This window comes from Micromesistius poutassou (genome assembly GCF_964030765.1).
Source record: "Micromesistius poutassou genome assembly, chromosome: 14".
NCBI lineage: Eukaryota > Metazoa > Chordata > Actinopteri > Gadiformes > Gadidae > Micromesistius > Micromesistius poutassou.
The window spans coordinates 1,602,213-1,626,764 of record NC_140284.1 but is presented as its reverse complement, the minus strand read 5'-3'; the positions used below and the strand labels follow the sequence as shown (position 1 = coordinate 1,626,764).

The window sequence follows — 24,552 nt, the reverse complement described above, 5'->3', positions numbered from 1 at the left end:
ACTCACATTGTGTTGGTTGTGTAACACAACCAACACAATGTGAGTGAGCTGAGAGCAGTAACACAACTTGTGTTACTGCTCTCAGCTCACTCACATTGTGTTGGTTGTGTTACTGCCTGGTTATGAGGAAGCAGGCAGGGCTTATGAATAATACGCAGGACGTCTTGTTTTAAATATTCACATTTCAGGCCAACATATTAGAATTGTCTTCTTGACAAGAACATAACACATTTAAACCCATGTTTTATTTATTGTGTTTTCTTCGACGGGGAGAAAACAACCGAGGCGGCTGTGGATAGCTTTGAAATGCAAATCTTTATCGACGTCCCCTTTCTAGAACTCTTTCTCTGGCTACTCAATAAAAGACTAAATGATTTTAGTGGCCCGGTTTATTCCTTTTCTATAACCCCCTGAACCACCAACAGGAGCTATCCTGTCTAATGCCTTTATATCAGCTCTTACGTTTCTGGCTGTTTTATCCTCCAGTAGAGGAAATCCAAACGTTTTACTCTTTCAAAAAGAAACCTCAAAATATTGAGTAACCCCCACAAGTAAACCCAACCCGTTGAACCGCGAGTATTGTGCAGTGCTATATGAAACAAGTTGCCTTACTGAGAGACGCCCAAACCAGGTTGTTTCCATCTTCGGTCCCCAGACCTAGTCTGAATCTCTATCTATCAACACACAGACGTTTAACCCCATCTACATCCGCTTGTATGTCCCAGTGCACCTATAACTCAGCCTGTCATATGCCAGTTTGCGCGTGGCTATGATTAAGTTACATGTTTTGCATAAGAAGGAATCTTTCGAGGTGTTTTTCAAGGCTTTCAAGGTGCAAAAAATGCTGACATGGGAAGCAGAGTCTCCCGCATATGACGAGTGGCTCCCTGACTCGCTGAAATCAGTTCCTCTAGGGTGGGACGTCTGACGATGCCCTATCAAACGGACATAGTGTACCGTTGTAGTAGTTGTATAGTTGAACGGTTGCAGTGCTTGGCTGATCAGACGACCCCACCCTCCCCCTCCCCCTCCCCCTCACCCCTCCGGTTGTCTCCCCCCCCCTCCCCCCCGTGTGTCTCCCCTGTGTCAGATGTGGCTGAAGCCCGTCAAGCGGCAGGACATTCCCGAGAGGATGTGCTACCTGGCGCCGGTCTACAAGACGAGCGAGCGGCGCGGCACGCTGTCCACCACGGGCCACTCCACCAACTACGTCATCGCCATGACACTGAACTCGGACGTGCCCGCCGAGCACTGGGTGCGCCGCGGCGTGGCCCTGCTCTGCCAGCTAAGTGCCTAGTCTCAAACAGACGCTCACACGCCACTGGGAGCGATGGGATTCAACAGGAGAGCCTTGGGTCTTCCTGTGTCCCATGTGGCCGATGCCAAACACTAACGGGGAATGTCTGATGTAGCGTTTTCTACCTGGATGTCAGATTAGGACTCTGATCAAAGCATTGGTTCTTAGAAGGCCGTTATTTTTTTAATTACCAGAGTATATATATTTTATTATCCTCTGAAATTTCAAGGCCACATTTATAAGTCTATTCATATTTGAAAAACCAAAACTATTTATTGGAGATGGTGATCCATTAACTGCTGTTAAAATATGTTCTGTTGGGTTTTTCCCATAAATATAAAATATTTAAAATGCTCAATTGAAGAATATCTTTTTTAAACACTGGTTATTGCACAACAGTTATTGCTAGGTTGACCATCATTGATTCAACAGCGAATTGATTCAACAGCGATGGATGTTTTTCATGTTTATTGGACTTCATGGGGATAATGTACAAGACACATAATTGGCAATGAATTTACATTGCAATGCAACCATACCCAAGCTCCTTAACAATATATACACAAACCAAAACAATTGGCCATCTTTGTTTTCCAGACAACAACGTTGTCTGGGTTTGAGAAACAAGCACTTCTTGGGGGGCTTAGCGGCTCCAAAAAACATATTCTTGAACAGATAAACTGCAAAAAACAGTGCCAGACTTACATGTCACAGGCCACATAAAAAAATATGTTCAACAATTAAAACATTTGACTGACGTTTCATCAAACATAAATAATGAGCTTTAGTTAAAGAAACCCTTATTTTTTTGGCTGGAGCAATTTGGTGTTGGACAAGGGTACAGATTATGTCATCATCCATATCGTCTCGACACGATCAAATTATTAGATCAACCTCTTTTTCCTTTGACATGACTTTAATTACTTAAAATAAAAATAATTGACAGGCATGTACCCGTAAGGCGTATTTAAAAATGGATCAACTTTCTCTGCCAGACACTTACTTAGAAGGCCGTGTGAGAACGTTGGAGACACCACCAGCCCAGAAGAACTTTGGGCATCGGTGTCGATCAGTGGAGCTCCAAAATAAAATATATAGTACATAAAGTTACAACGGTTCTGATCGCCTGATAAAGGATGTACAGTCTACCGTCCACTCACGCATCATGCATGATTCACTCAGATCAAATACATTACTTTAATGCGACGACCAGGATTCTTCATACGATGGATGTCACATGGTGACAGGATAAACAAAATCACAAAGTACGGGTGTGCTCACGTCAGCGCGCTTACGCTAGGCTAGCACACCAACGCGGGCTAGCCTAGCGTGCCATCGGGCTACAGGGAGTTAGCCTAGCATGCTATCGGGATATGGCGGGTTAGCCTGGTGTGCCACCAGGCTAAAGCGTGTTAGCCTGGCGTGCTAGCCTGGGATGAGCACACCCAATGGAATGTCAGGTGGAATGTGTGGTTGTGACGGGCGCCGGCCACTTTGGGACAAACTTAGCACGTGGCCGGAGAAGAAACAATTAATCCAATAACTGCCATTTTTTTGGCACATGTGGCGTAAAGGGGGAAATATCACCCCCACAAAATAAAAAAAAAACAGGTGTAAGAGGTAAACGACAGGGGGTACCATGTGCACGCACTCAGGGGACGTACCGTGTGCATGAACGCAAAGGAGGAGACTAGGAGGACGCACCGTATGTACTGTGTATGTACTGTGTGAACGCATCGTATTAACACATCCAGGACACACCGTAGAGCACCGATGAGAACGTACCGCGCAGGACGACCGCCGTCCTTGCCATTGTCTTGAGATTGTCAGAATCAAAAAGTAAACATGAGGAGAACAATATAATGATAAGATGAGCAGTGATTGCAGTGACGGGTTGTTGCTTTTCGATTCATTGCATTTGTATTTCTGTTGTTGCAGCTTGTCATTAACGCGAGGTGTAATCTGTTGCCTGAATCAAACGTAAACGGTCTGCAGCGGGGCCGAGGATTTTGGCACAGCAGCTTCTGATGCTCAATAACCTAGTAAACTAAAACACTGTCTACGTCGTCAGAGACGTCCCTATTGCTAAATTCACATTTTGACATTGATTATCTCACTAGAACAGCATCAGTCAAAAATTTCTGTTAGTCTTCCTAAAACAAACATAAATGTTATGTATTTAGTCTGAAGAGTCCATCTCTCTTTAAAGGCATTGCCAGCATTGCTGTTTAAACGCTAACACCGTGCGCAGTAACTGAGAAATATCAAATCAGACATTCAAACATATTCTACACATAAATAAAGACACTAGAGGAACTAACGAGCCAAGGAGTGCTTGCTATTCCGAGCCAAGGAGTGCTTGACGTGTTTGCATGTCGATGCGTCAAAAAGGCGGCATGGCTTCCTTCATTTTGATTGGCCGTGGTGACGAGAGGTTGTGATGCGAGGGCCTGACACACAGACGAGACAAGAGATGCTCAGCACGTGACCCCGTGGCGACATCGCCATGACAACACAGCTCCATGATGGATGACCATTGGCGACGCTCCACAGATGTGTGTGTGTGTGTGTGTGTGTGTGGCGTGGAGGAGGAGGAGGAGGAGGGTGACAGCCACCAGCCGGGGGGGGTTGGAGTCCTTCAGGCATCAGGTTTGAAGGGACAGCGATGAAGATAGCGGGGGGGCATGCCAACATCAAACCGATGATGATGATGATGATGATGCGATGCATAAGCCACTGCTGTGAGCTTCACCACGCATGCAAGACAGGACCGTCACGTAGCAAGCACAGTATGTTGAGACTGGGAAGCACAACATCCCCCCCCCCCCCCCCCCCCACACACACACACACACACACACACACACACACACCCACCCTCCCTTCCCTCCCGCCCAGACTACAGCCAGTCAAACTTGAAGACGATCTGATCCTCGAAGATGGCGATGAGCAGCATGAGGACGAAGCCGGTCATCAGGCCCAGGTTCTGGAGGAGGAAGTGGCCCATCTGGCAGCGCTTGTGCTCCTCGCTGTCCCCGTGAAGCATCTCCGGCAGCTGCAGCAGAACAACACGAGGTCAGCAGACCGCTGCACCGCTCACTATTACCACAGCCTTGCTGTGTGCTAGCTCAACTTGGATTTAAACTTGGGGGGTTTTTTGCGACTTATGTTGAAGAATTTTTGAGGGAGAGAAATCCCAGAGTGCAGCAGTATTGGGTCAGTGGTTTTCTATTTGTGGGACTATTTAGTAGTTCGCCCAGTGGGAGAGTGACATGGTTCCATGTGTAACATAGACGAGATGAAGGATTAGATCAGAGCACTGTCGCCGGCTGTAGCCTAGGACAGTCGTTCCCAAACTGCCATACCGTGACCAAATACTTGAACCAATACTGTGAACCAATGTATTCCAGTTATCATAAAAAAGGAGATAATCCACAGTTACTAAGGTCTGTCAAAGCAGTACCCCCTTCTCAGGCTTCAAACATACAAGCAATCACATCAAACTGATTCTTTGGAATGAATAATGATCGTTGCCATCCTGTGACCCACTGGGTGCCCACTGTGAAGTCAAGACCCCCAGTGGGAGGAGACCCATAGAACGTACCATGTCCACCAGCGCCACGTAGAGGAACATGCCGGCGGTGACGGCGAAGATCCAGCTGGTGACGTTGTGGGCGTACTGGCCCACGGCCGTGCCGATCACCATGCCCACGTACGCCATGAGCGCCGACAGCAGGTTGTACACGATGGCCTGCTTCACGGACATCCCCGCCTTCAGCAGCACCGCAAAGTCCCCTGCAAAGCCGGGGCCGACATGGGAGAGCTAAATGAGTGATGTCCCATCTGCTTAGAAACTAAAACTAAAAAACTAAACAAAATGAAAAACATTTGTGGCATCGTTAGGAAGACAGAAATAGTGCAATTTTTTTCGTCATGCTTTCAAGAACTACGCCTCATCAGCACAAAATACCCTGATCAAATATGCCAGGAAACAGCAGGGGATAAAAGTTGACGACGTGAGGTAACGGGTACTAAACTACAATCTATTATAATCCACTGTCGCCTAGAGGCCTGGGGATTGACATGTACTGAAATTAATACTTTCAGGAGTTTAGCTTGCGACGGATACCGACACGGCCTGTATTGTAGTCCTGTACCAGACTGAACATGGAGCCTTATGTACAGCTACGACTTAACAGGCAGTCTGCAGTCGCTTGAATCCCCGCCACAGCCCAGAGACCCAGATCTGGACGCAAACGCAAACCCTGGGTCGTCAACAAGAGTGATAGCCACGGCCTACATTCCCCTCGCAGTGTCACCGGCAGCCTCTTTCTCTACACTAATCATCCCAGTGAATATATGACTACTGTGGACCCAGACATCACTCAAATCCATAGCACAGGGGGGGTTGAATGTTAAATAGGCCGTAGGAGAAGAGCAGGGGTGACTTGTTTGAAGCCTTCTAGCAATTTAGTTTTTTTTTGTTCCTCCCATCTGTCACTTTTTACTTCCTGTTGCGTTTCCCCTCGCTCACGCTTTCCAGTCAGTCCGCCGCTGAGAGGTGCCAGCGTTAAAAAAAAAAAAAAGCCAGCGCCGACTGCAATTAACACACCCATCACTGACAATTAACTTCACTGTAGGTGGTTAAAGAGGCCTCGTAATCTCCATTATCTACTCGGGCTCCCATCTGCACACACGTTTGGGAGGTGCCCAGTGATACAGCTCAATCGCTGGGATTGGCTGAGGGAGAACCCTACAGGGCTGTGTGTGTATGTCGAGGGGGGGGGGGGGGGTGGAGGTGGCGGGGGGAGTTGATGAAAAGATGTTCATCAAGTTGTTCATCAACTCCACGGTCTTCTTGCGATCGCAGAAGACCTTTCGAGTTTTCAAGCTGAACCCAACCGTCTGGAAAGTTAGTTTTTCCCCCAAGGCTGCGGAGAAGCAAGCAACAGCGGAATACAGCCCACACAACAAAGAGCTGCTAGAAAAAGAGTTTGGGGTCACGCAGGAGCCGTGGAGTCCAACTAAAGATTGGAGATGGCAGCCAAGCTCCCGGCAGTACTTCCAGTACACAGTGAATCACTTTGTTCTGAGACCCTGGAACACCACAAGTAGAAGATTGTGTGTTTATTCAGTGGAGGGTGTGGCGTGGTACTCCCTACAGTAAGCAGTGGGGAGCTGCTCACCAACCCATGAGGGAGCAGACAGGGAAACAAACACATGCCCGTTAGTTCTGGGCCTGAATATTCAAATGTTCTGATATTTGTTTGGTTGGTTCAGTAGAGGTAGCAGTAGCTGGATTTAGTTTTCCATGGTGATGCTGCCATTACATCGTCCATTCAAATAAAGGAAAATGGTTTTAGAGGGTGTCAATAATGAAAATATTTGAGGTCAAAAGATACCAAAAAGCCCTAGCTAGTTTTACTTTTTTGCGTTTTTAAATTTAATTTTAGAAATGATCTGCAGCAGTTGCCTCCGCAGGCTCAGATTCAGGCATTGAAAGATATGCTGTGTGAATTCACTTTTTTCTTCTTTACTTTATACAGAAGAATCATGGTTTAAATTATGTATTCAAGCAAGTCCTAATGCCTATTGGTTGGCAATACATACTGCCCGGTCTGGACTAACAAGACTGGTTCTCTCAGCAAACACACAGAGCAGGCCTAAAGAGAGCTGCTTCATTGCGGACGCCATCTTCATACTTTTGTTTGTCTTTGGCAAAGCCAAAAAAAGAATACAAACCCTGAAAGAATAATGCACTCCATTAGACTGGTAGTGCCTAGCACTATGGTGGTTCTACTTTGTGTTTATATGTTTTGTGGTTACTTTTGTAAACCACTCAGCAGCGACCTGGTCTGTCAATGATCAACCCGTGGAAAAATACATTTGTTGCCTTAAGATTTAAGCTCAACCAAGAACAAAACGGCATCAGACCCTCCATTGAATGCAATTCTAGTGATGCATAATCTCAGATACTCATCAATCGGATGAATAGTTCCCAAACACAACTGAGTGGTACTCACTCAGAAGTACTGATTGAGAGTCCTGGTCAATCATAGCTCATAGCGGCATTGAGCGATTACAGGTTTCTGTGCACGACATCAATTTTGTTTTTGCTGATTGTTCGTCTCCAGGCTATAAGCTTTTTAGGAGCATCTATTCTCCATGAAGAAATGGAAATCCATGTATCCCTTTGCAGCCAATGAGAGGCCAGTCATTGTTGAACCAAGGCTCCATCTATGATGGACACATCCAGGGAGAATACAGTGTAGTGGGCCAGAACGTGTGCTGAGGCGGCCACTGTAGCTCCTAACGGGATCACGGGGTTGAAGAATGGGGTTAATACGGGCTGATAGGTGTGTCAACAGCCGCCGACACGCCACTCATCCAACCGCCAACCAAAAGAAACATTTACCTAAGGAAGACAAGGCCCTCACCAGATCTAACAACCAGAAACAAACAACTACTGAAAAGCCTCTGGGATAACTCAAGAGGCTAAAGATAGACTTGTATTCAACGTCTCTGTAGCCGCGGTGACTCAGCGACTCCGGCGGAGCCTCAGGCGCCGCTGAGGGCCCTCTGCCCCTAGCGACCTCCGCTGACCTCCGGACGTGCCGGCTCCTCTGGACTTACCCAGCTCGTGGGGCAGCTCGTGGCAGAAGACGGCCACCGACGTGCTGATACCGCCAGTGATGTTTGCACTGAAGGCCGCGCCTGCAAACGGAGCACAGCAATAGTCAAAGGGACAGCCTTCTCAGGTTGAACTGTTAGTGGTTAGAAATGCTGCTACATGCACATTCATTATTTTTAGTTTATCTATAATGGAAACGTGTCTCCCACTGATTGGAATCAATGATTTTTTTAATGCAATCTCACATAATCTTGTTTGATAGTAGAATAAGCACCATCTTGTTGGGCTGTATCATAAGCACTGAGAGGATGAGGGTGCTATTCCTGTTTGCAATAATGTCCACAGCCTGGGGATGTGATGGTGCTTTATACTTTTCAATGTGCATTTATGTAAACATAAATATATACACGTATGTATTCTTCTCACTAATTTGCACGCTTAAAATTATGTATTAAGAAACACATTGGGGTACTAACTAGGGCTGACCGATAAATCGTATTTTCATCGTCATCGCGATATGAACATGCGCGGTTAACACATCGCAAAAGATGCCTGAAACGCGATGAATAAGAAAAATCATTTTATTTACACACGCCATGCATTCACACTCAGCATGCGAACATTTGACCTATCAGATGGAGCCCTGGATACATGCGCCATGCATTCACACCATTTGGCCAATCAGATGAAGCCCCAGCTAGCCGTCGGCGGGAGCATACCTATGTTCCCCGGGTCCTATGTTCCCCGGTCGCGACTATGTTTTTCGTAGGCGGAATCCGGAAAAAGTTCTGCCTCAAGCGCGGTTCTATGGCGCTGTTGCTATTATGACGGAGAGATAAATGAGCTTTGAGCTTTGATAAATGAGCTTTTTGAGAGTGGCATCTCCCATCCCCTTTAAGAGCCAGCGCATTTTGACTTGGCGAGTTGATATTTTGACAGCGCGTTTGCATTCTCCGCTGAGACAGATGCATGACCACGTGAATTTCAAACTTCAAATGGCTCAGTTTATGGCCAAATAATATACATAATTAACACATGGAATAGCGTTTTCTTCTCCAACTTCAGAAACACTGATTCGTCATGTAAATTGCGGCAAAGACAACTTAAAACATATGATATGCGGACGCGGTCCTCGATGCAACTGTGGGTCTATTTAATGATATGCGGCAATACATTAACAAACATCGTTTGTTACCAGTATTGTATACATTATCGTTATCGACTTGTGTTCATAATATGCATGTGTCCCCCTGTTAATATACATCGCCATGGACTGCATTATGCGTTCCGTGTTTAATTTGCGTGTGTTTAGACAGATGGGCGCGCACACACACGCGCACCAAGCATCACCCGCATTCATTCATTCTTTTAAACACTCACTCGCGGTAAAACTGTTTTCTCACGATCAAATACTCATCAATCCTAAAAGTAATGGGCTTGTACACGATGTCTGGGTCAAGAACATATGTGTTTGCTGTACGGTGTTTGCAGATGCATTGATTTAAAAGTAGCCCTACTACAACTTACCGCTGTATCAGCTGTTCTTTCCCAAATCATTTAACCAATCATTTACCCTAAAACTAGATTTTGTTTTGGAAGCCTGGAATATAGGCCTACTTTGCTCGAATGTAGTATTGTTATTAAGCTATTATTATTTTAACGCATGGCATAGCCTACTATACTTCATTCATGCAGCCCTATGGAAAAAAAATGTTTCCACAATCCACACGCTATTTCTATGCAGTTTCACACATATGAATAATCTTTGACATCATAGTATTTAAATCAGGTTAATAGTTTGCATGTTTGTGCTGTGTATAGCCTACGTGTGTGTAAGCGTAGGCTAGTTCCGACCTGCCATGGCACGTCAAAATAGCAACAACTGCGCTATCCGCTATAGACCAGGTATTTTTCGGTCAGTGGCGCAATTGCATTGGCGCATTTTTTAGATCACTAAAATAGCACCAAGTATAATTTGCACCGGAACACGCCCCTGCTTTTCGCCGCACAAGTGTAGTGGTGCCTGGTTGCTGCGGGGGGAAATCAGCTTTGCGCCGGGTGCAAACTAGCAACGACACATGCGTCGGTGTAGAAAGTCAATTGCACCGGGCGCAAGATAGGGCCCTTCTTCTGTTTGGCGCACATGGCTAATTTGCATACGCGCACAGGACTGGCTGGCTCCGCTTGGCAAAAAATATAACATATTCGTGAATAAATGTTTATATAATGTTAATATATTTTTTTTTGGACGAAATTTGAGACAAATAGACAAAAGCAATCAAATTTTGCTTTTGAGGCTTTCAGAGGGTCTCATGGGTTAATCGGAGGGGCCCAGTTTATTTATCGCAAGTCATATCGTCATCGCAATATTGAACAATGGTATCGCACATTGCAGATTTTCCTCATATCGTGCAGGCCTAGTACTAACGCCACATTTAACGGAAACAAATTGACTGATCCTACTACAACCACCTCGAAGCAAGGTGTGTGCGCGTGCGCGTGTGCGTCAGTAACGCGTAACTCAACGCGCGTCACAAGCTCAAGCCCGTAGTCGGCGCCGCTCACCGATGGCCAGGCCGTCGCTGAAGTTGTGCATGCCGTCCCCCATGATCACCATCCAGGCGATGCTGGCGATGCCCGCGTCCTTCATCTCCTGGTCCGTGTGGCAGTTCCCGCCGTGGGAGTGGCCGTGGCCGTGGGAGTGGCCGTGCTTCTTGCCCTTGTGTCCGTTCTGCCTGGCGGGGGTGGCGGGCGCCGGCTCCGCGGGGGCCAGCGGGGCCATGGCGGTGGGCGACTCGAGGGCCTGGAGCTCGCTGAGCTGGGTGTCGTTGTGGCCGTTGTCACAGGCGCCCGCCGTGCCGCCGTCGGCCCCTGGGGAGAAGGGGAGGAGCCCTGCGTTACAACACACACACACACACACCACGCGCTCACGGTGTGTGTGTGTGTGTGTGTGTGTGCTGCAGAAGGTCACGGTGCTGGAGTTTGACGTGACGCCGTGACAGTCCCTGTCATGAAATCTGATTGTAGATTTAGAAGTGGAAATGGAGAACAGAACCCATGTCCTCTCGTCTGTTCTCATGGTTCATCGTAATAGAGCAGTAAACAGTCGGCGCTGATGCTAGTATTTGACTAGAATCAAATGAGTACAAATGAACAATGCTAGGGTGGGGCTGTCCAGGTGGGACGCTGCGTAGCGCCGCTACGGCGGGGCCTCTGACCTTTGTCCAGATGCTTGAGGTTCAGCCACTCGGTGTCAGAGCGGCGGTTCAGCTTATGGCCCGACAGCTTTCTGCCAATCTTGCCTTCTTCTCCCCGCTTCTTCCGGGCGCAGAAGGTTCCCTGTGAAGAGACAGACGGCATCAACCACCCTGTGCTACTGTTACTGTGATCAAACAGAAAGACAATCAGCCCACTGCCCCACACACCCGCACTCACACTGCCTGCCAGCCAGCAGGATGTTAAAACAATATCCTCTTCTTTGTCTCGTAGGACAACACACCAAAGAAACACCAAAGAAACACCTTGTTGTTAAGAAGATAATTCATATAAAAGACCATTTATTAATTCAGCCACTCGTGACCAGTTTGAGTTAGAGGTTATCGGCCTGGCCCTTAGGAGCCGAGCGTCCCCCTACCCCTAGGCCCTTAGTGGGCCCTAGGCCCTTAGTGGGTCCTAGGAGCCGAGTGTCCCCCTACCCCTAGGCCCTTAGTGGGTCCTAGGCCCTTAGTGGGTCCTAAACCCTTAGTGGGTCCTAGGAGCCGAGTGCCCCCCTACCCCTAGGCCCTTAGTGGGTCCTAGGCCCTTAGTGGGTCCTAGGCGCCGAGCGTGCAGCCTACCCCTAGGCCCTTAGTGGGTCCTAGGCCCTTAGTGGGTCCTAGGAGCCAAGCGTCCAGCCTACCCCTAGGCCCTTAGTGGGTCCTAGGCCCTTAGTGGGTCCTAGGCCCTTAGTGGGTCCTAGGCGCCGAGCGTGCAGCCTACCCCTTGGTCTTTGTAGTGCTTGACCATGCCGATGCAGTGCTCGATGATGAACAGCAAGTAGATGCCCCCCAGCGCCGTCAGGCCCTTCCACACCCCGTCGAAGGCCGTGAGCCAGTCCTCAGGGGCCCCCGCGGTGGCCGGCTCCCCGTGGGTGTGCTGTCCCTGGGCCTGGAGCAGGGAGGGGAGAGGGGTGGACAGAGGAAGAGAGAGCCATGGGTAAATAGAGCCAGAGTAATGGATGCACAGAGCGATGGAGAGAGAGGATGTGGGACAGGATGGAGAAATAAATGGAGAGGAAAGAGAGAGAGAGAGAGAGAGATATGAATGGTTATTAGGTCATCAGGACCACCAGACGGGCTGTCGTTCTGGAGATGGGGGGCCACTTGTTGAGCCTCTCGCTGAGATGGAGATGTTAAATAAGACGGGCAGGCTGGCTGGAGGAGCTCCTCGTCCAGGGTGATTGTGGGTTATGGTGAGAGGGTAACAAGGCGACAGATTGGCTGGAGGAGTGGGAGGGAGACGTCTCGGCCCAGAGGAGGGCTGTTGGGTCACCAGCGGTGCAGGGAGAGCCGTCCCCCGTCACCAAGGAGAGAGGATGTCACCGCTCCTGATGGGGAACGTCACGCTACCGGCACTTATGGTCATGATGGTGTTGGAAGTCCTGCTGTTCAATGATTCAATGGTGTTGGAAGCAAACAGCTGTTTGTTGCCGTTTGAGTTTGGCCAGTGAAGAATAGATCTATTGATGTGGTTTTATTTTGGACAAACAAATCCTGGGGATGTTTGTTCCTTGTGGAACAAACATTCAGACGATATCGCTGTGATATTTTTGGGAGGAAAAACCTTGAAAAATAAGGACCCACCAGGACACTCCTCAGACTGCCCCATTACATCGTTACCCCGGAGCAGGAGAAAGCCGTTGTCCAGAAGCACAGTAATGACAGTGATCAGCGCTGCATGGATCAGTGCGCAGTACTGCGGTGCAAACGCTTTGTGCCGTATTGACAACGAATAAACCCAAAGAGTTTACTGGAGTGAAGGGCCGGGGCTGTCTCTCAGTCAGTAGAGGCTCTCTCAGTCAGTAGAGGCTGTCTCAGTCAGTAGAGGCTGTCTCAGTCAGTAGAGGCTCTCTCAGTCAGTAGAGGCTGTCTCAGTCAGTAGAGGCTGTCTCAGTCAGTAGAGGCTCTCTCAGTCAGTAGAGGCTGTCTCTCAGTCAGTAGAGGCTCTCTCAGTCAGTAGAGGCTGTCTCAGTCAGTAGAGGCTGTCTCAGTCAGTAGAGGCTGTCTCTCTCTCAGTCAGTAGAGGCTGTCTCAGTCAGTAGAGGCTCTCTCAGTCAGTAGAGGCTGTCTCTCAGTCAGTAGAGGCTGTCTCAGTCAGTAGAGGCTGTCTCTCAGTCAGTAGAGGCTGTCTCTCAGTCAGTAGAGGCTGTCTCTCAGTCAGTAGAGGCTGTCTCTCAGTCAGTAGAGGCTGTCTCTCAGTCAGTAGAGGCTGTCTCAGTCAGTAGAGGCTGTCTCTCAGTCAGTAGAGGCTGTCTCAGTCAGTAGAGGCTGTCTCAGTCAGTAGAGGCTGTCTCAGTCAGTAGAGGCTGTCTCTCAGTCACTAGAGGCTGTCTCTCAGTCAGTAGAGGCTGTCTCTCAGTCAGTAGAGGCCGTCTCAGTGGCGGTACTCACGTGAGGCAGCAGGTGCAGCAGGGCGTCGCCGCTGAGCGTGCCCACGGCCAGCGCCACCAGGAAGGTGAGCAGGAACTTGAAGCAGGACTGGTTGAGGATGGGCACCAGCACCACGCCCAGCAGGGACAGCAGGCTGATGATGGTGATGGACACAAAGCCCCACATCCACACCCACGCTGAGGACCAGACGCACAGCGGGGGGGAGAGAGAGGGACACGCTGTTTACTGAAACATACATTCACTGTAGCGAGCTACGCAGTCCTTTAGCAGAGGCCCCCCTCCAGTAATACATGCCTTTTTTGGATACTCTTGTTTCACAGCCATGGCTCAAGGATGCTTACACCGTTTGCTAGTGTCTCACCTTCGTTACCTTTTTTTTTTTACATATATATTATTGAGTGAAAATAATTATCCATCTATCCGGCTCATTATCCATGTGGCCTCCAGTGGATAGTCCAGGTTAGGAAGCAGGCAAAGGGAAAGGCGTCTCAAGTCTCTCATGGCCGCAGAGAGCACTACAGTTAATGTGTCATGTGCCGTTCATATATCAACACCGCGGTCCCCGAGAATCTATTCCACCTGTGAGTCCTTGAGGTGACACATCATATGTAATATACTTGGTACATATTGTGGATGAAGAAAGGAGTGCAGCGCGTCACTAGAGGAGCATCTCTCTCGCATCATTTGTCATTCAGGGCTGAGGACATGAGCCATGAATATAAATTGAAAGACCAAAAAAAAACATAGAAATCATATGAGCTATTTAAATTGTCAGTGTGCCGTTTCGGAAGGACATGCACTTTGCAGACGGGAGGCATAACCAAAGAAGAAAAGAAAAGTTTATAGCTGCAGTTACAGAGGACAAGACGTTTAATGTAGTATGAAATTCAATGTCACGTAAGAACCGGCGGTCGGCTTGCTAAACAGACACTGGGCCTCTCACTGCTGACACTCCGATATGGCAGTCGCCATCAGCTGAACGGACAAGCCAGCCAGAGATACAGCGAGGGAGCGAGGGAGAGCGGGACAAGAGTGTGCTTGCCATGCTCATCTTACAGGCAATTGACTTCAGCAATGCATTGTGGGAGTGCCATCCAGCCTCCCTGTTGGCACTGAGGCCAATGTAACTGCTGTGCTGTGATCATGGTGCAGAGATGATGCTGTCCTTGCTGACGTCCAGGAAAAACACACTGGTGGTCCCAATAGCACAAAATAATGATTTATCCAAGCCTACGTTTGAGCGACTTTGCGTTACAATACACAGCAGCTGTGGTCTAGTGTTTGGTAAGATATTATATTTACAGTGATGGACAACAGGCTCTTGAAACATAACAACCTGCTGTGTTCACTAAACACGCACCACGTTTCTTGTCAGGGAAATTATATTACAGTAATATTCATCGGAGAGTAGTTTGTACCTAATCAAAGTCCAAAACGCCTTCAGAGAGCTGCACACCAGAATGAGAGTGTGTGGTAATGAGAGTGAGAGTGTGTGGTAATGAGAGTGAGAGTGTGTGGTAATGAGAGTGAGAGTGTGTGTGGTAATGAGAGTGAGAGTGTGTGTGGTAATGAGAGTGAGAGTGTGTGGTAATGAGAGTGAGAGTGTGTGGTAATGAGAGTGAGAGTGTGTGGTAATGAGAGTGAGAGTGTGTGGTAATGCTTGGCTACGCAGAAAGAGGGAAAATCAACTCCACCAATTAAATCGGCTGTAAGGAAATCGATCGACTTTAACTAGATAAATACACTTTTTGTTAAATAAACAGTAGAATTGAAAACTAAAATTTCCCCACACTATGATAAGGCAATTAAAGAGAACTGTAAGTCAGGGGTTCTCTGCTATATGGGGACCCCTCATTGGGCAGATATTTTTTCAAGGACCCCCTCATAACCACGACACAAATGTAATCATACAGGCTCTTATCTATTTGTTCTGTTAGATGCTTTTTCACTATTTTATGCTTCAAACGTTCAGTGCCAAAAGTCATTGATATAACAGACAATAAAACATTGCACAAATAAAATACTCAATACATTGAGAGGCAATTGTTTTAGTAGGTAAATCATGAATCATCGCTAAAGTGTGTGTGTGTGTGTGTGTGTGTGTGTGTGTGTGTGTGTGTGTGTGTGTGTGTGTGTGTGTGTGTGTGTGTGTGTGAGCAAGTAAAAATGAACTGCAACAATAGTGCAACAGGCTATTTGATAAGTATATTGCTTGAACACAATGAAAATGCACAGATGCAGTAATAGGCAATACACAGAGAGAATCTAACTTTTTGAGAAATACAGGTTTAAAAAGGAGAGTTTGCTACAAAATATGTGAAAAAAAAAAGGTTTTTTTTACTTATTTTGTAGCAAACTCTTCACGGACCCCCTGGCAATGCACCGCGGACCCGCGGGGGTCCGGGAACCCCACTTTGAGAACCACTGCCGTAAGGCATAAAAGCAGACGACGCCCACTCCTTTAACTAAATAAACTCAAAGGAATGGAGAAAAAGACATAGAGGCAAAATAGATTAGACATCAATTCAGACGGAGATCTCCGGGCTGAGAAGGCCCCCCCCCACCTCGTTAAGGTGCTCGGGGCGGGCACAGATTGATGTTTGGATGAGTACTAGTGGAGGGATTTGATCAAGCCGTTGCTGTCCTCCTAAAAACAGCTGGAGGATTAGACATCATCCCCTTGTAGATGGCCGACGGACAGATAAAAAGAAGAGCGAGTCCACTTGGAAAACAGAAGGCTTGTCCGGCCTCCTGCGGCGGCTAAGCTAACAAAACAGACAGGGCTCTATGCTGAAGTGGTAATTACACAGCCATTAGCCATTAGCGGCGGTAAGCCTGGGTGCTAACCCCGGCGCTGTGATGGCCCAGTGTGGCGCCGTAAGGGACGCAAATACCGGACTGCAGACGTACTCGAGATGCAAGCCGCGTTCCCTTGAGATCAGATGAGAGTCCCACAAAAAAGGTCAGAATTTGGCAAGAGCGCTTTGGCAAGAATTCCTTTTCAGAGAGGAGTCCTTGCACTTTGTTTCATGTGGCTTGGGGTCTCAAATTGTCGGACAAACACATTCAGAATAAGATTTATTTTTGCAGTTTATTATTTAGGAATGAATTGCGTGTGGTCTCAAAGCAGCCACACTAGACGTATGACACTAGGACTACGCAGTGCTGCTTATGATCAGATCCACAGTTCCACCTTCTGCTCCGGTCTGTCACAACTCAAGTAACGATTCCCCAGCCAGGGACCAACGATAGAAATGAAATTAATTCTCTCATTGCAGTCTGAGTGTCACATCGCAGCCCTCGTGTTGTCATTACGCCTCAACAGCGCATTCCATTCACCCCCCACAACGTGTTCCTCGGTGAAGGCCCGAGCAGCTTCTCATTTGGAGGAGCTCGGGGGCTTGGGTTTACAGGACGCTGTAAATCACCAGCAGAAGTGTCTCAAATCACTGCAACTCATCTACTCCTCTGTGTCATTACCCCAGCAGCACCCACAGCGGGTGGTGCTAGACTGTGCAGAGGGAGGAGAGACGCGTGCTGGCTCTGTGTGTGTGTCCTTTCCAATTAGAAACCACTGCAAGCGCCGGTTCAGGAAGAAATGGCCAACGTGGCGCTTAGCTTTCCTAATTGGTAAGAGAAAGAAAGAAAGAGAGAAAGAGACAGACTGTGAGATGGGGAGAGATAGTGGGATACAGGCCCGCAAGACACCGGCAGGAACAGTTTTATGAGCTCCCCCGTGGAAGTCAGCAGGGGGTAAATGATAGGTATCTTCTGTGCTCGCAGTACCCCCGTGGTTGTGCTCCGATGCGCTGTGGGACGGCACGCTGAGCCTCGACTCCTCCGCTAACGAGAAAGCGCCGCTGCTGCTGCTGCTGCCCTTTCCCATGTTTCCACGCCATTCCTCCTCGTTGGCGGAGATTTTATGGGTGCTTAAGTGGTGCAGTGCATGTAATCTGGGCGTGTGTGTGTGTGTGTGTGTGTGTGTGTGTGTGTGTGTGTGTGATAATTAAAGCAGTTTGAACCCATGCCTTTGGTAGTTTCTCCATTCTTCCCCTGTAACTTCTCCTCCTAGCAGCTGGTGAGAAAGGCTCATTTGGTTGATGGCGCAGAATCTAGTCTATTAAAGATGTGGCGATGTGACCCCCACTGAGCTCTGGAGGTTATTCCTATGAATCACACGCATTGATGAGTCCAATTAACCAGAGCGGGAAAACACGACAGACTTAAAAATGTACAAGTAAATCCTACTCTGCTCCCATTGGCCGATCCAGTAGTGGTGGAGAGAATAGACTAGATTTGTTTGCGGGCCTTAAATCAAAGTCCCTCTTTAATGATAACAATTCAAAGGGGAAGATTGAAAACGTGACCGTACCTTTGGAGGTTCACTTGAAGTATTCACAAAAGATAAAGTGACGGTCTACAAATATAATTTTGCGATGCCCTGAACGATTACTTTGAAATCCTAGCATTCTGGCGTTCGGAATAACAACAACGCTGGTCGGGGGTAGCGGCAAACAGGAAGGCTGTGGCCACCCAGTGGTCGTATACATAACACACACACTGGGCTCCGTTTAGTCACTAACCTCAGACACCAGGTTGGAAGAGGATTGGAAGATTGGACGTTCAAGGCCAGTTTGCCATTGAATGGAACAACCAGTGGGCACATACCGGCGACTACAAGTAGTATAATCTGTTGAGTCGCGTGAAACTTTATAGTTTATCAGACGTTTCAGGAGCGCTTTGTTGGCCACAAAACATTACTTCATACAACACGGTCCCTAGCACACGCACACAACAGCTCCCTGCGAACGACTTCTACACCCGTTTTGAAATAATGATGTTTTGAGGCAACTCCAAATGCTCCCCTGTTCCAGTGGTAGGTTTTAATGTCTTATCAAAAGGGGATACAGGCGAGGATGCATCGCCACGAGAAATAGAGAATCCACTGCTTGTCCAACTGTGCCATTGAATAAGGGGAGTGAAAGCCAGTCAAGTATTTAACTACGGCACATTTTCCATGCAGGGAAATTGCATTTGCTAGTTTCAAAAAGGCTTACAAATATACCGTGACAAAACATTGAACCAGGCTCTCAACGTGAGCACACTGGTGTAGACTGTGTTATTGTGTTTACAGTGGCGACTTTATAGGCTACAGGCAGCGGTTGGTAGAGACAGCTTTTGGGCCTGAAAGGACAACGGTAAAGAACAGCACCCAGATCATGAGTACGCCTTGCAGCTCCTGGCAATAGACACAAAAGTGAACCATGATGCTGAATCCCTGACCCCAGAACTAGTGAAACAACAACCCCAAGTCATGGGGCTGTGGGCTTGTGGTTGCAAAGCCAGCCAGGGCTGGTTTGTAAACATGTATGATGTATTTATGGCTCATGTCAGGCAGAAGGCATGAAAGCATGATCAACAAGCGCTTGCCTATTCATTAGATAATATCATTTTCATCAGGGAAATTTAAAAAAAAAATCGAGTAAATTTAATCAAGTACGAAATCAAGAGGAAAAAATGTATGCGTACAATTGTAGGTCCGATGGCTCTTAAAAAAACACGTATGCTGCAGATAATAGTGATCAAACCCAATTCCTTTCGGTTGAACGACCTGACCGCGAGACAATTTTGTCCGAAATATAGGTGCCCTCCTTACCAGAGTAGACGTGCTCCATGTCCTTCTGCTCCACCTCCAGCCGGTGGTAGTGGCGGATGCAGAGCCGGCTGTCGATCTGGTAGAGCAGGGCGGGGCACAGGTAGGTGAACTGGGCCTGGGAGATCTGGGAGTCTGGGCTCAGACCGTAGTACCTCAGCAGCTGGGTCAGGTTCAGACACTGCAGGGAGAAATGGAGCAGCACAATGAATCACCGCTGTGGCCGTTGAGCTACCGAGCTGAGATACGTTCTCTGTGAGTTCCAACTATAGGATCGTACTCGGGAGAAAGTCCAAGTGATTCCAATACGTTTGTTATAATTACCTAAAACCTGGGGAACAAGAATGACTAATGAATAGCCCAGCCTATCATAAACCTTGTTTTAATATAACAAGTCTCTTGATATCACAATTAACATTAAGAAAAATATTCCCTTTACATCATTTTTATTAGGTCACTGTCTAGGCATCCAATGAACTCATTAACAATTAATTCATAGTTCATGTAAATTGATTCATTCACCAAAACCCACTTAATTTACCAAGTCCTAGGCAAGTCCTTGCCAAGGTAGCAAAAACAAGCGTCTAAAAATAGACGCTTGACGTATAGTTTTAAATATCCAAACTATACATCGCACAGCGGCCTACCTCTTCGTGCTGGTGAGCCACGCCCCATATATGACCAGGACCCGATGGACCCGAGGGGGTTGGGGGGAGAGGCCCCCCCGGCGCTTCCCTCTTCCGTTTACGGCCCGGACTGTGGTCGTGGTCGTGGTCGTGACTGTGGTCGTGCTCCTGGTCGTGGTTGTGTTCATGGTTGTGTTCCTGGTCATGGTTGTGTTCCTGGTCATGGTTGTGTTCCTGGTCATGGTTGTGTTCCTGGTCATGGTTGTGTTCATGGTTGTGTTCCCGGTCGTGGTTGTGCTGGTGAGTGTGTTTCTGCTCATGGTTGCGGTGCAGCTTGCCGTTGCCGTGCTTCCCCGGCAGAGAGGAGGAGGAGGTTCTGTTCCGGGCCCGCTGCCCTCGTTCCCTGGTAGTCTTCCGGGGCCGTTTGGTCCGGCTCTCTGTGGCGGCGGCGGCGGCGGCGGCGGTCGGCGGCGGCGGCGACTCTGGGGACGCAGCCTCCGGGCGATGCTGCTGGGGGGCTACGGGGCCCTCCGTCTGGGCCGCGGGGAGCTGCTCTGGGTCGGTGGAAGAGACGTCGGCGGTGGATTGTGTTTGCTGTGGGGGGTCGTGCTCGTGGTCGTCCAGCTGTTGGGAGACGTCCTCCCTGCTGGCAGGCATGGCCACGTGTATGTGGTCCTTGTCGGGGCCGTGAGCGTGGCCGTGGCCGTGGCCGTGGCCGTGGCCATGGCCGTGCTTGTGCGCGTGGCCCTTGCTGCGGCCGGCTGAGTGTTTATGCTGGTCTTGTACCTCGTGGACGTGGTCCGGGTCCTGGTCCTGGTCGTGCGTGTGGTTATGGTCCTGCAGTGGGCCGCTGTCGGCCGTGGGACTGGCCTGGCCGTCCTGCCTGCTGCACTTTGCGGTCGTCCTGTCTGTGTGGGAGTGGTGGTGACCCGCCTTTCCGTGGCGGTGGCCGTCGGTGGGCGAGTGAGAGTGAAGCCCCTCCTGCACGTCCAGCATGTCCAGGTGGGCGACGTGATCGTGGCCTAGCTCCTCGTGCTCGGTGCCCACCACCTTCACCTCGCCGAGGCCCAGGCTGACCAGCAGAGTCTGGAAGCCCTGGAAGTCCAAGCGGTCCATTTTGCCGTAGCGCTTGAACAGCTGCTGGATGTAGAAGTGCTGCTCCTCGGCCAGCGCGGACGCGCCGGCGTGGGCGGACGGCCCGGGGGACGGCGTGGCGGCCCCGCCCACGTACGGGGCCTGGGAGATCTGCAGGTCGCTGTGGGCGTGGGCGTGGGCGTGCTCGCCGTGCTGGCCCTCCTCGTGACAGTGGACGCACTGGAACAGGAAGGTGAGGACGCACAGGAAGCAGAACTTGGTGTGCACATGGACCTGCATCGTTCCTTCACTTCTGGTCCCCTGTGGGCAAAAACAAAGAGTCAGTATTATTTTTCATTAATTAAAAGTACATTCCTAAAACGTTCCGACGAGAGAGGAGAATTGAATGGGCTCCAGAGGGAAAACATTCAAATAACGGCGTGGGTTATTAAGGGAGCGTCTCGTTACGTTGTGACTTGGGAGTAGCCGGGGGCGATGGAGTTCTTCTGGTCAGGTGATTCTCAGGAGGGCGGCGTGAGAAACCCGAGGGGCGCCGCTTGAACAGCACTGGTGTGACGACCGGTGTCTGTGATCGCATCACGTGAATGGGTTTCATGTTTAGTGAATTGTTTTAGATAGTCCGTCTTGCTCAAAGATGCATTTTTTCATTGCGGCCGTGACTTTGGTTCGGCGTTTGTACCTGAACCACAAAGGAGACCGCCCCAAGATCCACTAATTATTTAACGGAGGTGAAAGCTACAGTCAAGCTGTAATAGTTCGGGCTCAAAAAAAACAACAACACACAACTAGAACTTAAAGCCGTGGGATGCCCTTTTAAAACGCACGACAAAGTGTCTGTCCAAATTAGCATGAATAGAGTTTAGCAGCTTAGCACGAGCTTAGCTAGCAGGTAACAGGGATCAGACGGTATCCCTGGCGTATTGTGGGAGACGGTGATTTGTCATCGTCAGTACGCCAACGCTGCATGGCTAATCACAGCTTGCCTGTCATAAACTACACACGCCATAAAATACACACTCTTAAGACTTAACCGTCCAAACCACGCTGACAGCTCATTTGAAAACCCGCTTCTCAGTGGGTTATACTGCAAACACTATTTTTGGGAAAAAGGGCTGGAGCCAAGAATGTGTCCCCATTATCGCCATGGGCAGGGGCGATCTCCTTAAATAACCGACGAATCTTGAATTCAATTTGAATATAATATTCCATGATATTTATTTTACTAAGATTCAGTACTGTAAATGTAATGCATGTTAATAATAACAAACAAATAAGATATCAAACATTATACTGTGATGGGTCTAAGGCCTATTTTCTCACTTTAGTGGATTTAGATTGCCTGTAAATTTAAAGCATTATCATAAGTTTGATTTTAGGTGAATACAACGTTGCTGAAAGACTGAAAGCGTTGCAACAGATCATCACAAAGCCCTTAATATTTCATGCATTTACCTGCAATTCAAAGGCTGCTTGACATTTTAGACCATCGTAGGGAGTTAGACGCATGAATAAATAATATCTTGATCAACCACCACCGCCGCCATCTATGAGGAGTATATATGCTGATGAGCTCCAAGCGAGGCCCTTGTGTATTACCCAGCGAGCTGTCTTTATCATGCAAACGAAATCACAGACAATCAACAGGAACTATTATCTCTCTCTGGACGGCTTCATCTCGTGCAAAACAAATATCAAAAGATTGCTTCAACACATTTGAACAATTCCAGTACATGATATATAATCGGATGGGCTCTTTGATAATCAATCTTAAGTGTACAATCAATCTTAAGTCTATTTGAGCCTCCAACTCATATAATTGAAGAACCAAAATGAAACTAAAATAAGTACAGCATAAAACTGCAGTGGCAAAAAAAAAAGAAATAAAATCAGAGCCAGTGGGGGACTGTAAGGAATGGCAGCGAGGATACTTACCACCGCGTGCTCTGGTGAAAGAGTGGTGTGTGAAATCGAAGCAAGTGAAGGAGTGTGAAGTGTGTCTCTGGGTTGCAGACGTTAAGTAGTGTGACAAGCTCACTGACTTCACGGCTGCAGATACGCGTGTTTATAAACACCAGCCACAGGTGACCTTTGAACCCCCGGGCAGATAGGGTCGGGGCGAGAACCTTTTTGAGAGCACACACCCTCTTCCCCGACGCCGGGCCAAGGTTTACTGAATCAAGCCTTTGTTTATGCTTATGACATTTTGATGTGAACAAAATAATCATTATACGCTTGTTTTTATTGTGAGATCCTCTCTGGGCAAAACATAATGTTGACTAGCTTTTTAACATTTGTATAACCTCATTTCTGCATGTCATATGGTGAGAGTGAATAGGTGAGCTCAATCCATCATGAGTCCAACTATCAGTGTTTCTTAAATAGCAACTCAATGATCATTCGTAGCCTGTGCCTTGATATTAATTTGCTCCACAGGCATGGAAGTAATGACACAGCCATTTACTTGGTGGGATTGCAAGAGTCTTATCTGTGCACGGTGAGTTTGAACTAATGTGTTGGGTAATTGGAGCGGACAGGCCGACCGCTGCACTGATACGGGCACACTGTCTGACATCAACCCCACCGCTGCCTCTCAATAATCCCTGCTTGTCCTGGTCTCATGACAATGTTGGAAATGTGCAAAACTCTGATTTGACAATTGCCGTTCATATCCCACCGCCGATGGGAAAGCTCTGCCGTTTTCCAACAGCAGCACCGACTGAAGTTATGAAATATATATATTTATATATATATATATATATATTTCTTAAGTACCTGAAGTATTGAATCTTTGACTCACCATAATATTAGGCTCCTCCTTCTGACAGATTCTTATCTGTGGATTGGAAACACCCCCCCCCAACAAATGTTATGTTTACTCTGAAGGTTTCCCTTGAGGCACTCATCATTATGGTCACATTGTGATGCACAGTTGCCCCAAAGAGAAAAGGATGATTGATGATTGAATTTCAAAGGATCCTCATCAAAGGATCCTCGCAAAAACTTGACAGTGGTCTAGAGTGGGCCTCTACAAACAGCGGCACCACGTTTGTCTACACCAAGTTTTACCACATAAGTTAATCATTTACCATTTGGTGTAAAAGTAAATAAGTAATGACAAGGCACGCCATTTGTGAATCCCTGCAGCCCAAATGATCTAATGTAGTGTGCCAATCCTATCAGCAAGTATAGTGATTCAAGCACAGTGATTTAAAAAGGTCTAACGTGTAGTGTCTGTTAATATGTAGTTGCGCGTGGGGAAAACCCACCACAGAACGTCACCTAAACTGTTCCCTGCACTGTTGAGAGCAGCTGATCCAGTTAAATAAGTACAACAACACATAGAGACACAGACAGACAATTGTAAAGCTAGGGTAGGCAATTTATTTTAGAAGCAGCGATACTAAAAAATTATATAGAAAGTTGGCGTGGGTTGTAATTATGGGGATAACATGCCCCCCCAAGTCCACCCAAAACATTTTATTATTATTATTATTTTTATTTTTAATCAGATAGTGTTCCAATTCCAGCTGAAACTGTGAATGTACTGGCTCTTTAACATCCCGACCTCAATCAATGAATCAAACGGATCGACCCGTCTGTTCAAG

At 47.9% G+C, this 24,552-nt stretch overlaps 2 protein-coding genes across 3 annotated transcripts in view; one reads left to right on the top strand and one right to left on the bottom strand.

Annotated features, from left to right (window-relative positions):
- dnah7 (dynein, axonemal, heavy chain 7) overlaps nucleotides 1–1,297 on the top strand; it is a gene marked incomplete at both ends in the record, with an annotated part of 80,162 nt that extends 78,865 nt beyond the window's left edge. The window contains one exon of the mRNA XM_084478857.1: nucleotides 1,091–1,297. Within this exon, the coding sequence (XP_084334983.1) occupies nucleotides 1,091–1,297 (207 nt within the window). The remainder of the gene's footprint in view (nucleotides 1–1,090) is intronic.
- A 2,896-nt stretch (nucleotides 1,298–4,193) lies between these two features.
- The window catches only part of slc39a10 (solute carrier family 39 member 10), a gene marked incomplete at its 3' end in the record, with an annotated part of 29,438 nt that continues 9,079 nt past the window's right edge, over nucleotides 4,194–24,552 (bottom strand). Inside the window, exons 3-12 of one of the 2 annotated variants that reach the window (XM_084478185.1) lie at nucleotides 23,745–23,780; nucleotides 19,874–21,247; nucleotides 19,230–19,407; nucleotides 13,574–13,749; nucleotides 11,904–12,071; nucleotides 11,144–11,264; nucleotides 10,491–10,796; nucleotides 7,928–8,008; nucleotides 4,899–5,089; nucleotides 4,194–4,349 (exon numbers count right to left, since the gene is read on the bottom strand). In XM_084478185.1, the coding sequence (XP_084334311.1) occupies nucleotides 4,194–4,349; nucleotides 4,899–5,089; nucleotides 7,928–8,008; nucleotides 10,491–10,796; nucleotides 11,144–11,264; nucleotides 11,904–12,071; nucleotides 13,574–13,749; nucleotides 19,230–19,407; nucleotides 19,874–21,247; nucleotides 23,745–23,780 (2,787 nt within the window). Of the gene's footprint in view, nucleotides 4,350–4,898; nucleotides 5,090–7,927; nucleotides 8,009–10,490; nucleotides 10,797–11,143; nucleotides 11,265–11,903; nucleotides 12,072–13,573; nucleotides 13,750–19,229; nucleotides 19,408–19,873; nucleotides 21,248–22,879; nucleotides 23,007–23,744; nucleotides 23,781–24,552 lie in introns of those variants that run through there. The other variant, XM_084478186.1, reaches the window with a different exon arrangement.